The following is a 12857-nucleotide window of genomic DNA, read 5'->3' on the forward strand; positions in this document are numbered from 1 at the left end:
ATTTTGGTTATCATCGAGAAATCATGAAAAATGGAGAGATACCAGCTCTGAAATTTAACTGCTATGAGCTATTTTTTGTTGGTATCATTACATTTGTCCAAACAAATGGACCTTTAGTTGGACCAGGCATTAAAATGAACAAGAAACTGAAGAAAACAAGGGGTGGTCTACGAATTTTTTCCGCGATAACTTGTTGAATAATTTTTCTACCATGTATACAGAGAAAAATCACCTTTAATATTGGGCCGTATCACTTAACTCTTTTTAGCGACGAAGTATTTTGTTGTTTTTTACCTGTTCATTTTACAAGAACAGCCCCATTTACAGTAACAGCTGTTTGTGACGATTAAATCCACCATAAATAGTTCAGGTGAAGATACGAGGCGATGGTCTAATGAAGAAAAAATCCCCTAAAATATGTCCAAAAAAACACCCAAAAAAGTATATTTATTAACAGTGAAACCTAACTTCCGCCTTTTCCTGACCCCCAAGATATGTTTTATTTCCTTGAAGTAAGTAAAAATACTTGGTTCAGGGTCTTTGGTGCTAAAATCCTGGACCCCAACCACCTCCTACTTACTGAGGAAAGTCCAAAGAGCATCAGATCCTTCAATGAAAACATACATTTCATTGCACCATCCGTAAAAGCTTTAACATTTATGATAACACGTAAAAGTTGCAGTTTAGTTCTATATGAATGTAGTACCTGTGACACTGTAAAACGAGGTGTTACTTGCCCAGGTGATCTCTGGGAAATGCAGTGCAGCTACTAATGTGTAGCACCAAATATGGAGGCAAGAAAGAGGTTTTGGAATCAGTCGAGGTCCTGGTTTCGGAGCCAGAGATACAGTGCAAAGAGAGCAGGAGGAAGCGATCTGCTGGGTTCACTGACCTTCATCGCTGTGGGACATTTCGGTGCCTGCGTGACAGACGACGAAGCCGCTGAGCTCCGGCGTTCAGTCGCGACGCTGCGCTGACTACACACGGTTCAGCGGTACTAAGACGGTGGGGTGGGGGGGGGGTATCGGCTCTGTCCGGATCCGTTGAAAACACTACACTCATACACACTCACCATCGTACGCTCACACACTCAGAACTCATGGAAGGTTTGTAAATATCGTGACAGACATGGAGTTAAGTCAGGAATGGAGGAATGGAGAAGTAATTGCGCTTGTTGCAGAGAATATGGCGAGTCCACCGGGGGGAAAGGGTCAGGGCGGCGGTCCGGCTCACAGACCGTCAGGAAGTCCCGGTATAAACCCAGACCTGCTACACCCTCTGGACTGGTCCGCTGTGTCGTCTCATTCTGGGATCTGCAGGGCCATCACTGCCGGTTTGGTCTCGAAGTACTGATTGAAACGTAGAACAGCGTACCTGATAAGAAGAAGAAGAAGAAACAGCGGTGACGTCTCAGAGGGAAGAGCCCAGTCTGCACATTCCACCTTTAGACTACAGCTGCTTCCATGTGTTGGTTTAATGTTTAGATTTATTAAACTACAACCAGGACCATATATATTTCAGTAACACTTTTTTTTTTTTACTTCTGGGGCCACTTTAGATGGAAAACAACAACAGAATATATTGGTTCTTCAGCTGTTCGTCAGTTATATTCAATGTGTGCAATGTAGCCTGCATTATTCGCTCCAAACCAGTTTATGTAAATGTACATATTACAGGGTTCGCACATATTTTTCAAGGTCAAATTCAAACACTTTTAAGGGTCATTTTCTAATTTTTCCACCACAGCACCTTATCGCTGGGGTCAAACACATGCACATGAACACATAAACTCGTGATTATATTTTTCACTTTTCATCGCAATGATGTAATTGTATTAACCCTTTCATGCAGAGTGGTCACTACAGTGGACAGTTCTTCTCCAGCTGTTCTCTTGTATATTCTTGGGTTTTGTTGTTTTAGTTGCATACACAGTGGACGCTTAAGGACCATCTCATACACTGACATTCAGACCATTACTGTAACTTTGCAGTTCTTCATAAACCTGATTTGCAGTAATATGTTTGAGTGGAAATCAATTGCTAATTTTGATTGATTGATTGAAATCTTTATTCCAAACCCATAGACAGTGAAATCAAACAAAAATCAACCAACAAAATATAAGTACTGGTACATAAAAGGTTGATAAATAAACAAAAGAAGAAAAAAAAATAATAAGAGCAATTAAAAAAAAAAAAAATGAAATTATACATGCTCAAAAAGGAAAAACTTATATACTTCTACCCCCAATCTCTCTCCAATTGTTATCAGAGTGTAATTTAAAAGTTTTCTTAATCAAAAAGGTTGTTATTTTGCATATTATCTCCATGAAGTGAGTAATAACTAGCATTAAAGTATGTTAAAATGTGAGAAAACATCAGATTAGCAGCATGAAAAATATTTTTATTTCATAGTTTTTACACAGTATATCACTTTCTGATGATGGGTTTTAAACATATGTTTCTTTGCTTCCAAAATTAAATGCATGGTGTCCAGCTGAGTGGGTATTTTTGTAACTGTGAAAAATAGGTTCAGAAAAACAATTTCAATCCTGTTGTTTTTTTTTTTTCATGTCTAAAGAGGAATAAAAACACTCAGGAAAAATATCTCAACTAAGGTTCTCATAATTCATGCATGAAAGGGTTAAGCTATAAACATATAAAATGATGTTTCATAATAGAAACAAGTTTAGAAATTAGAGGGGAAACACAAAGTTTCATCCAAAAAAAGGGAAGCCACTTGACGTTCTTCAGGCACACTCACACCAAGACAAAGATTAACCCATAAAGACCTAGAGCTACTTTAGTGTCTATTCCCAAATGAATTTTTCTCTCTAATTAACTTTTCTTAAGTGATTTATCGCCATTTATTATAATATTATACTCTGTATTTTGCCTTTCTTCAATAAAAGTTAGGTATTTTCCCATATTTAATTCACTAATCATGTAGATGTTGATGAAAAGCTCCGATTAAAGTTAAGTGTCACATCATCAGAAACAGAGAAAAATGAAGAAAAAGTGTCTTTTTCAGTCCAATCTGTCATTAACTGAACATAAACTCTGTGTGTCCATCAACTGTCATTGATCCAACTCCATGGGTTTTACTGGGGAATCAATGTTGTAGAAGAGGACGGTGTTTCCACGGTAACTACAGAGCCTCTGAACATCCAAACGGGTCATATCTGATGACCATGAAAAGATGAATAACTGTATTTTACACCAATTATTGACATGTACTGATAGGATTAGTGGATCAACAGGTATTAAACATCATATATTGGTAGATGATTTTGGTCACCGGTGGTTGTTTTGGGTCTTTATGGGTTAAGATAAAAATGTGCCTGGAGTCGACCTGAGAACACGACTTTTCCTTTTTGAAATAGTTTTATTTTTCAAAATGTATCACCTCTCTGTAAGGAGCTTTGGCTTGGCATCTAACCTGGCAGAGTTAATATTGATAATAGAGTATATGTTGCAAACACTTAAACGAAAATTCAAGTACTTTTCAGACCTTGAAAACACCACACTGAAATTCAAGCATTTTCAAGGATTTCAACCACCCATATGAACCCTGATATTAACGTTTAGATTTTTCGCTTCTTAGTCGCAGCTGTACATCCATTCGCTTCCTCTGTGGGGTCGGAAGCATTAGGTCACATTTCAGAACCAGCTCTGTGTGAAAAGCCGAGGGAGGCAGATTGTGCGAGTCCATGTGTGGGCGACGCTAAATGGTCGGAAAACTTACAAAGGAAATGGGAGACGTGCAGCCTTTTGGGTTTTCAGTTTCAGTCTATCATGATACTGTTTTCACCCACAGTGACAGATTGCCTTCATTCAAAAGCTTTTACTTATGTAATATCCTACATGGGGGGGTGGGGGGTCGCCACACACCGACATCCAGCTCCAACTCGTGACAAACAAATGGAAACCTACCCGAGGAAGTCGAAGTCGATGGTGGAGTATTTGGCCTGGATGAGCGCCCAGAAGCCCCAGAAGAAGTGAGAAGCCTTGATGGAGATAACGTAGAAGAGGTTAAGTAACGTGAGACAGAGCAGGTTGTGTGTGTTGCACAGATACCCCGGCTGTGTGTGTGTTAACATGTAATTTCTCACCAGAGCAAACTTGTTGACCTGCACGAAGAGCGTCTCCAGCTCCCGCAGGCTGACCTCCTCCGTTTTCTTGGTGAACAGTTTGTAGGCCTGTAGATACTCCCTGAGCCACTCCATCTGCATGTCCCGACTCGGGTACAGTCCGTAGTCCAACTCCGCCATACCTGATTAAACACAGTTAAAGACATGTCGATAAGGTAAGGTAAGGTAAGGTGAGGTGAGGTGAGGTAAAGTAAGGTAGGGTAAGGTAAGGTAAGATAAGATAAAACAAGACAAGACAAGACTTTATTCATCCCACCTTGGGGGAATTTCACAGTGAACAGTAGAGATGTCCCGATCCAATCTAAAGATCAGTATCAGCTGTCGATCTGACATTTTTTAGAACATTGGATCGAATGTAGTCACGAGATCTGGGCCTGTTTTTTTTTTGTTTTTTTGTTTTTTTTTGGGGGGGGGGGGGTTAACAAACGTCCTGCCCCTTCAAATTAAAGTTTATGAAGGTACGGATAAGGAAAATTATCTGCATAACAGTGGGAGGCTTAGAGGAATTAGTAAAGTTTCACTTTCACTTTAAGGTCCGGTAGTGATGTGCGAGTCAGTTTTTTTTCCAACCTTTTGTGGAACTATTTGACCCAACCCGACCCGACCCGGAAATTAATTGACATTCTTTTGACCCGCCCCAACCTGACCTGATAACCCGCTGATCTGCGCATCACTAACATACTGCGCACAACACACCACCATATAATACCTGGACGAACATGTCCAAAGACACGAGACAGCAGTGGTAAAACTGGCCCGCCAAAGGTTCTAATTTGTCCCAGAGTATGAATTTGGAAAGTGCAAAAAATACACAAACGTTATTAAGAGTCAAAGGTGTCATACTTGTTTTAGTTCAGGTTCCACATTCAGCCCAATTGTGATCTCAAGTAAAATTATAGTATAATAACCTATAAATAATGACTCCCAATTTAAATCAAAATTTAATTGTAAAAAGTCGCTATCGGATCGGTATCGACAAAACTAATCCCAAAAAAAAATCAGATCGGAAGCAAAAAAAAAAAAATACAGATTGGGACATCACTAGTTAACAACAGCAACATACAACGGCAAGTGTAGAGAAAAAGACAGGTGAAAAAAAACACAAACGAGTGAAAAATTAAATATAAAGAGAAAACTAAGAAATTTGGTATTTATATAAATATAGAACTGCAATTGAAATTTAATATTATTAACATATTTACATTGTGGTTGCACATGGACAAGGTGTGATATAGGGGGGTGGGGGTTTACTGAGAACTGTTGTATAGTCTTGATGGTTGTGGTTGATGTATTAACAATGAACTCTGCACAGGTGTCAAGGGTCTAAAACACACATTTCACTTCATTTGAACAAACCTGCGAACTCGTTGAAGTGGTTGCCGATGTCGAAGGCCTGGTAGTTGTAACTGGAGTATTCGTAGTCAATGAAGCGAACATGACCTGCAGGATACGACAACATGTCACACATTAAATAAAATACAAGCGCAGCAACAGCTCTGTCATGTCCAACCACTGAAGATAAGATAAGATAAGATAAGATAAGATGTGTCGGCTGGTAGACAGTTAATGAGGTCGTTTCCATCGCTGTCTCTTGGTGTCACTACTGTATAATTAGAACAGACAATGCTGCAAATCAGGGCTGGATTCTTGCTGATCTTGTAAATCCAGCTGCCTTGGAAGGTAATGTGATTTGGACAGCAGAACTGCTGGACATGTTCCCGCTAGGGCCGAAATATAGAATTTGAGCTGATGATTAATAGTCAAACAAATAATTAGAATTAATGATAGTATTGTGTAATTGTTAACTTTGTGCCTCCCCTGTACTTTAAGTCTAATAAGAGTTGAACTATGCATGTACATCTAATGAATGGCAGACATTTCTTGGTGCAGAATTTTGGAACAAATGAAATTAGATCGATTTTTCTTTACTTTGATAAAAAAATGAATACAGTAGATATGAATGAATGAATGAATGAATACACAAAGCTTGTTACTAAAAAACTGGACCAACGTACAATTTAATCGACCAAAATAAACGACTGCACTAGTTCTCCACTGAACTCAAAGAGGAAGCAGAATAAGATGCACTGAGATGATATCAAAGTAAACATCACCTTCTTGCAAAATAACACAAACAATGTGGAAACATGGGGAAAAAAAACTCTTCATAAAATATATGCAAACAAGTGGTTCCAGGCACAACAAACCCCGCCCCTCGCACATATTGTAGCTTACTTTGGCCTCGATCCAGCTGATGTCATCATGTCTATGTGTGTGCTGATGTCAGCATAGACATCTTAGACAAATTTCGGCCATTATAAGTAAATGGTAAAAAAAAAAACAAAAAAAAAAAAACAAGATTTTAAAAATTCATAAAAAATTTGAAGTTTGTCCTACTTTTCCCAGAATGTAATCAGATCTATTCTGGGTCACTGGCAATTTATAAACCCAATTTGGCATGAATTCAACCGATGGTTTTGCTGCTAAGTTGTTGACAAACAAAGAAAGAAACCGAACAAAAAACAATACCCCTTGCCTCACCTTCGGGGGCAGGGCAATAATGATTACCTGTTTTAAAACCAAGCAAACCACGACAATTATCTAAAATAATTACCATTATCTCAAATAACTGCAATATGATGCATATGTAAAAACTAAGACTAGGATTTGCACATGATTTACACAGCCCTTTAAACTGGTTTTGCAAGAAAATACACAAGAACAAACATCATATCTACTGTTTGTACTGCTTTCCCAGCTTTGTGAAATGAAAGATGAACAAATGTATGAAGGAAAGTCCAGTATTTTTTCTTGTGATATGTTTATTTGTGTGGTTTTCATAACTGCACTGACTGAAGTCACTAAATATACCTGTAAGATGTGAAATTATTGTTCTGATTTGGAACATTAAGACTTCCATTTTGAAAGAATGTTAATGTTATGGCTTTGTGTTGTGTGTCATTAACTAAAGTGTTTTTCTCATGAGACAACTTCTTGTTTATGCAGAATTTAATAAGAAAATCATCAAATGCACAAAAGAACAAGATGTTTTTTCATTACATTGACAAAACGGTCACTACGTATAAAAATTACAGATGCTGCGATAAAAGAGTTCGTCCTTATCATCCACCCACAACCTGACTCCAAAAGTGGAGGCCTGAAGTGGACATTCTTTTGGACATGATGGACAGTGACATTTCAGAGAAAAAAACTACTACTGCTGTATACAAATAAAGCCAGATTTAAGGGGAGTGTGGCTCATATCACACCTTCCCTCTGTTTTCCCTGTAGGTCATAACCTCTGCTGATGAGGCTACATACGCTTCAATCAAACATCAGAATCTGAGGAGGAACAAGTGTCTTCATAATCAGCATTTTGCCTGAATTTTAATCAGATCCTGGTGCTAAATAGGTGCATACGGTTGGTGAAGAAAACGCAGGGGACTCTTGAATGAATGAAGAAATCTGTAATTAAAAATAATAACCTCTCTTTATACTGCAGGTTTTTTTAACGGTGCTAACTAGGCTAATATGCCGTTCAATCTCAGAGGGTGCAATTTCTGAGGCATTTAATAGCAGGTATAAATGGGGTCTAGAATTTAAAACACTGCGCTGTGATTAATTTCTCTGATTATAACTCTTTTGTTGTGTTCCAGGTTGACCCCATGTAGACTCCAGTTGCTAATTCTCCTCAATATTCCACTGTTTTTTATAATGAGATGATGCTCAACATACAGTGAATGTATGCGTTAGCTGGTTATCTATGATCCCTAATGTTCATGGATCAATTTTAATGCCCTGTTTCTGCAACAGTGTTATTAATTTCATGATAATCTACTGATTTTTGGATTTTTTTTTGTTTGGTATGGATTGTTGAATGGAATAACTGATCAATGGCAGCATCAATAAAATAGTCTACATACATGATGCTGGAAAATGTGTATAATTACTAATATGACAATTATGTCTAATGTCACTAATTTGTATTATCATAATTATTGTAAGTGCTATATCAGGGTTCCTACAGGTTTCTATAAGATAAATTTAGGACTTTTTTAAGACTACTTAGAACAGAATTTAATGCTCATGGCACGACCATACTGGCAAAAATTTGTAACTCCTAAAATTTAGGAAATTGTATTAATTTACTCTAACCCCTTGATCCCCACATTTCCAAGTCACTTCTCACCAGGGGCTCCAAAGTTAGCAATAAATGGTTCCTAATTCCAATATACTCTACCAACAAAACGTTAAGGATATTTTTTTTGGTCATTTTTGCCATTTGTAAACAAAACTATGTCTGGTCATTAAAAAAAATGTGTTTCAATTCAATTCACACACAAAACAGTAAAAAGCGCTGTGCAAGAATCCCAACTGAAAAAAAAATAGCCCAAAAATTTAAAATATCCGTAACTTTTTGTTTGTCATGTAAATTATCAGCTTGGAATGGGTGGAACTGAGCAGAATAACTGTCTTTGCAGTTTAGACATTTCCAAGACACATTTAAACACAATACACTGAACGAGTTTATGGCAACATAACTCAAGACCTACCATATCAAATTCAATACCTTGTGAAGACTTTTTTAAGGTATTAAATGCAGATTTGTAAATTTAAGTCTTTTAAGACCTTTTAAAACCCCGCAGGAACCCTGTATATTCAAATTGACAATCTCCACTTAAGGATCTGCCTAACAGCAACAGCACAAATATTTTTTTTTCTACAGATGTGAATATATTTAGGTAGTAGGGCAGGGGTCCCCAACCTTTTTTGTCTCCTGACCCCATTTTAACATCACAAATTTCTGGTGACCCCAGACATTCAGAACGGAGACATTTTTTTTTTGTTAAATTTATTTGTTCTTAATCATGTAATAGTTTGCTGTACTGTGTTGCAAATAAATGTTAATTTTAGAGGACATTTAGTCTATATAATGTATATTATTCTGGACGGAGGCAGTAAAGCCAGGTGTAGATTACTGCACAAAGTGAGGATTTTATTTTCCTTGGTCAGGATCTGTACAGTCAGTCCAGCTGTGATCTACAAGGCTGACAATTAATACTGAACAAACAAGAACTCAAACTATGAATTATGAGAGAGCTGCAGCATCTGAAACCGACCACAATGAACATTTGACAGATAAACAGAACCACAGTGCTGCAGTTTCAGTTTCACAGTTTGTCTCGTCTTTTATGGATTGGGACTGTCTCGGTCAACTCACCATATATTTTTCATTAGTAAGTTTTTTTTTATTTTTTTTTTTATCAATTACTAGAAATTTCAGGCGACCCCATTTGAATTCCAGGCGACCCCACATGGGGTCCCGACCTCAAGGTTGAAAAACACTGGGGGTTAAGTGGCGGGTATGTACCCTCTTTGCTGTTGTGGATGATGTTCTTGCAGAGCAGGTCGTTGTGGCAGAGAACCACAGGGGAGCCCAGCGTGGACAGATGCTCTTTCATCCACACCATCTCCTGCTCCAGCACCGCCTTACTGGGCACCTCCTGCTGGATTCTGGACGGAGACCGCACACATAGGAAAAACAGAACAAGAAAAAAAAAAGAAAGTGAGGAGAAAGGTCAAACTCTTAGATTCTCCTCATGGATTATTGCGACGACTAAACCCACTACGGCCCACGTACAACACCGGCCCCATGTGTGGTTTCACTTGCTGTTATTCGCCACAACAAATAGCTTTTTATTTTTACCTTGTGTTGGTTTCATCACGAAACTGGAGCGACATGGAAACACTTGAGACCGACGTGCACAGACAGCACATGGGCTCAGAAGGGCAGCGGTCTGCTGGCAACTGGGGACGCACTCGGAGAAAAACAAGTTCTCGGCGGACAATAAAGCAGCGGCGCAGTGTTCCCCCGAGTCGCTATGGTAACAGCCCCATTATAAGCATGAATAATTTTATGATTTATCCATCCACTGTTGTACACACAATGCTGAACGTGGCATTTGTGAATGTCCCGCAGATAAATATTTGCTCGCCTCCATCTCGGTGCATTATGACGCAAAAGCCGACTGAACTTTAATGAGCTGAGCGGCGTGCGACCTGCGGAAGCCGGCGAGATCGGTTGCAGATGTGACTTGGACCTGTGCGAGTGTGTAAACGGTATTACCGCTGAGCAGGTAAAGGGTTAAGTCACCGCCTCTGTAGGCCAGACTGCTGTGCTGGGCAGAGACCCCAGCGCTAACGGTAATGGGCTTATGGGGCTTAAGCCGGTCGTCCCGGTAGCAGGAGACGAAGGGAAGCCTGGGAAGAGGCCGGTGAAACACTCAGGGAATCCTCTCACACACACACACACACACCTTCTCCTTGGAGAGTTCCACCTGCCTCCATGTCTGAGTTAACTCTCCTTTCGACTCCTTTTTGGACATTGAGTGTTGCAGAAGAGTCACAGTGAAATTGTTGTACGTTTGTGTGATATTTGTTTTCTTACTTCCATATATTGGAGTGTCTTTTTAGATCTGGATTTCTTTTGCAACTTATTTTTGAAGTGAAGTCTATATATGTGTAATACATCTATCAAATGGACCGAGTTTATTTTGCTATGTATATTTTTTGCATTTTGTGGACTGTCCCCCATCCCTACATACACACCCACACTCACCCGTAAGACGCTGAATGCACTACAGAAGAATGGACTGTTTTTATTCCATCTATGATGCCTTTATTGCATTTATGATGCTTTTATTCCATTTAATTTATTACGATGCTTATTTATTTATTGATATTGATTTTGCACTTTAGTCACAGATTGAGAAACTAAATCTCATTCTCTTGTGTATGTAAGCGCACAGTGACAAAAAAAAAATTCTTGATCCTTGTGCAGGATAATTTAGAATTTATTTTGATGTGTAAGATTTGTTAAGGTACTTTGAGGAACTGACATGGGACTTTGTGATCAGTAGAAAAAGATGGGGTAAGGGGGCGGGAGTATATAAATTGTACTTTGTCCTGCTCCTATTTGAATGTTTTTTTTTTCTTCTTCATTTCTTCCCCCTTGTTTTTATTTTTTTTTTATATTCGAAATAAAAAAATTCAATAAAATGGAAAATAAAACTTTCCCTGCAGCTTCATCTCGAGCTTTAGAGCACACACACCCGCCTGCAGTGAAATGTGGTAGTTTTCAATGAAAGCAGATTTTATTTATGATGGAAAACGATTCATCTTTAGCGACATAATTCCACAAACTGTTTATTATCCCTGTGCATCTCCTTTGTGAGTTTTTAACTCTTCATCGTCAAAAAATAGTGTGTAAACTTTTCATGCATGAATAAAAAGCTTTTCTAATTAAACTAAGGACTTTGACTCAGCTGTTCATTATACTTCTACTGCTTTAACGTTATTTTGGAAGTTCATAGATTAAACAATTACAGATTTCTTGGCTGTCACAAATCAGACTAAAAAGTTTGAATTTGACAGATTTTCCTTCTGCATCAAGCCTTTAATAACTCATATTTTCTTATATATTATACTTTTATTATCCAAGTCCAATAAATAAATAAATAAGTCCAATGTATTTCACTCATTTAACAGGTTTACCTGCAGTCTTAGGAACATGTGATTGATTTTTAAGTTATTTATGCAGAAAAAGAAACTATTCTAAAGGACTCTTAAACTTCCAAGCAGCAGACTTATCATGCTTGTGTGACTTCTGCACTCCAGTCTGAGCTTTAAGTGTCTTCTGTCAAGTACGAGGTCACTCTGACTGTCTGTGTCACCAAGGAACACGATGAAGTGACCGGATACGATGAGCTCAGCAAACATCTGCTGGCCCGCCGCATGCCTCAGACTCCCTAATCCAGCCGGCTATTACCGTTACTGTTATATAAGCCACATGCTGACTTAATCTAATCATCAATCTAATTATCAGAAGACACCGTACCAGCCATGAGCGGGCGGCTGGCCAGGTTATAAACACAGTACCTTAGTCCGGTTCAAAGCACCGAGACAAAAACTAGATCATCTTCAGACGGAGCTCCAGGGAATTTTTTTATTTTCAATAAAATTCCCCAAAAACATTAAATGCATCAGAATAGTTTGTGGTTAGAGCTGTAGTCTGTGTAATGTCACAGAAGACTTTTAAATAGATTTTAGGAAGACAAAAATGTGTCATCCTTTCACATCTGAAAGACAATTTATCATAAGTTACAGGTTGGAAGATTAATTTAGAGTAACAGAGTAGTCATTTACAAGACTATACTAGATTTCTTTTGATCTCAAGATCTGGAGATGCTCTGACCCACTGATTTGTTTGTCACAATTTCTACCTTGTCAAAGTTGCCATTTTTACCATTTCCAACACATCAACTTTGAGGGCTAAATGCTGACTTGCTGCCTAATGCATCCACCCACTAGTCGCTTTTCCACTGACACCCAAATTGCGCATGAAAATTTACCTAATGGAAAAATGACAATTTTGTCAAAACTCTCGTTCGTTGCACTAGCAAGAGGTGGTTTTTCGGGTATAGCGCAAATGGTATATCATGCAAAACTACAATGGAAAGACCTTTTTCCACAACTAGAATCACGTGAATTTTAAAAAAACAGATGGTGACGGACGTTACAACAAGTGAAGAAGACAAGCTTTAAAAGAAACATGGCGTGGTATGTGTGGACACACCAGGAAACTGAATAATTTTAAATTTAGTATGAGATAGAGGTAATATACATAATAATGAATATATCTGTAAATCAA

At 38.3% G+C, this 12857-nt stretch overlaps 1 protein-coding gene across 1 annotated transcript in view; it reads right to left on the minus strand.

Moving 5' to 3' along the window:
* Positions 1-301: 301 nt before the first annotated feature.
* The window catches only part of LOC115419690 (ethanolamine kinase 1-like), a 30006-nt gene continuing 17450 nt past the window's right edge, over positions 302-12857 (minus strand). Inside the window, exons 5-9 of the mRNA XM_030134636.1 lie at positions 9519-9661; positions 5504-5587; positions 4109-4269; positions 3930-4003; positions 302-1374 (exon numbers count right to left, since the gene is read on the minus strand). Of these exons, the coding sequence (XP_029990496.1) occupies positions 1302-1374; positions 3930-4003; positions 4109-4269; positions 5504-5587; positions 9519-9661 (535 nt within the window). The 3' untranslated portion in view covers positions 302-1301. The remainder of the gene's footprint in view (positions 1375-3929; positions 4004-4108; positions 4270-5503; positions 5588-9518; positions 9662-12857) is intronic.

The sequence above is a fragment of the Sphaeramia orbicularis genome, chromosome 5 (genome assembly GCF_902148855.1).
Source record: "Sphaeramia orbicularis chromosome 5, fSphaOr1.1, whole genome shotgun sequence".
In the NCBI taxonomy this organism is placed as follows: Eukaryota; Metazoa; Chordata; class Actinopteri; order Kurtiformes; family Apogonidae; genus Sphaeramia; species Sphaeramia orbicularis.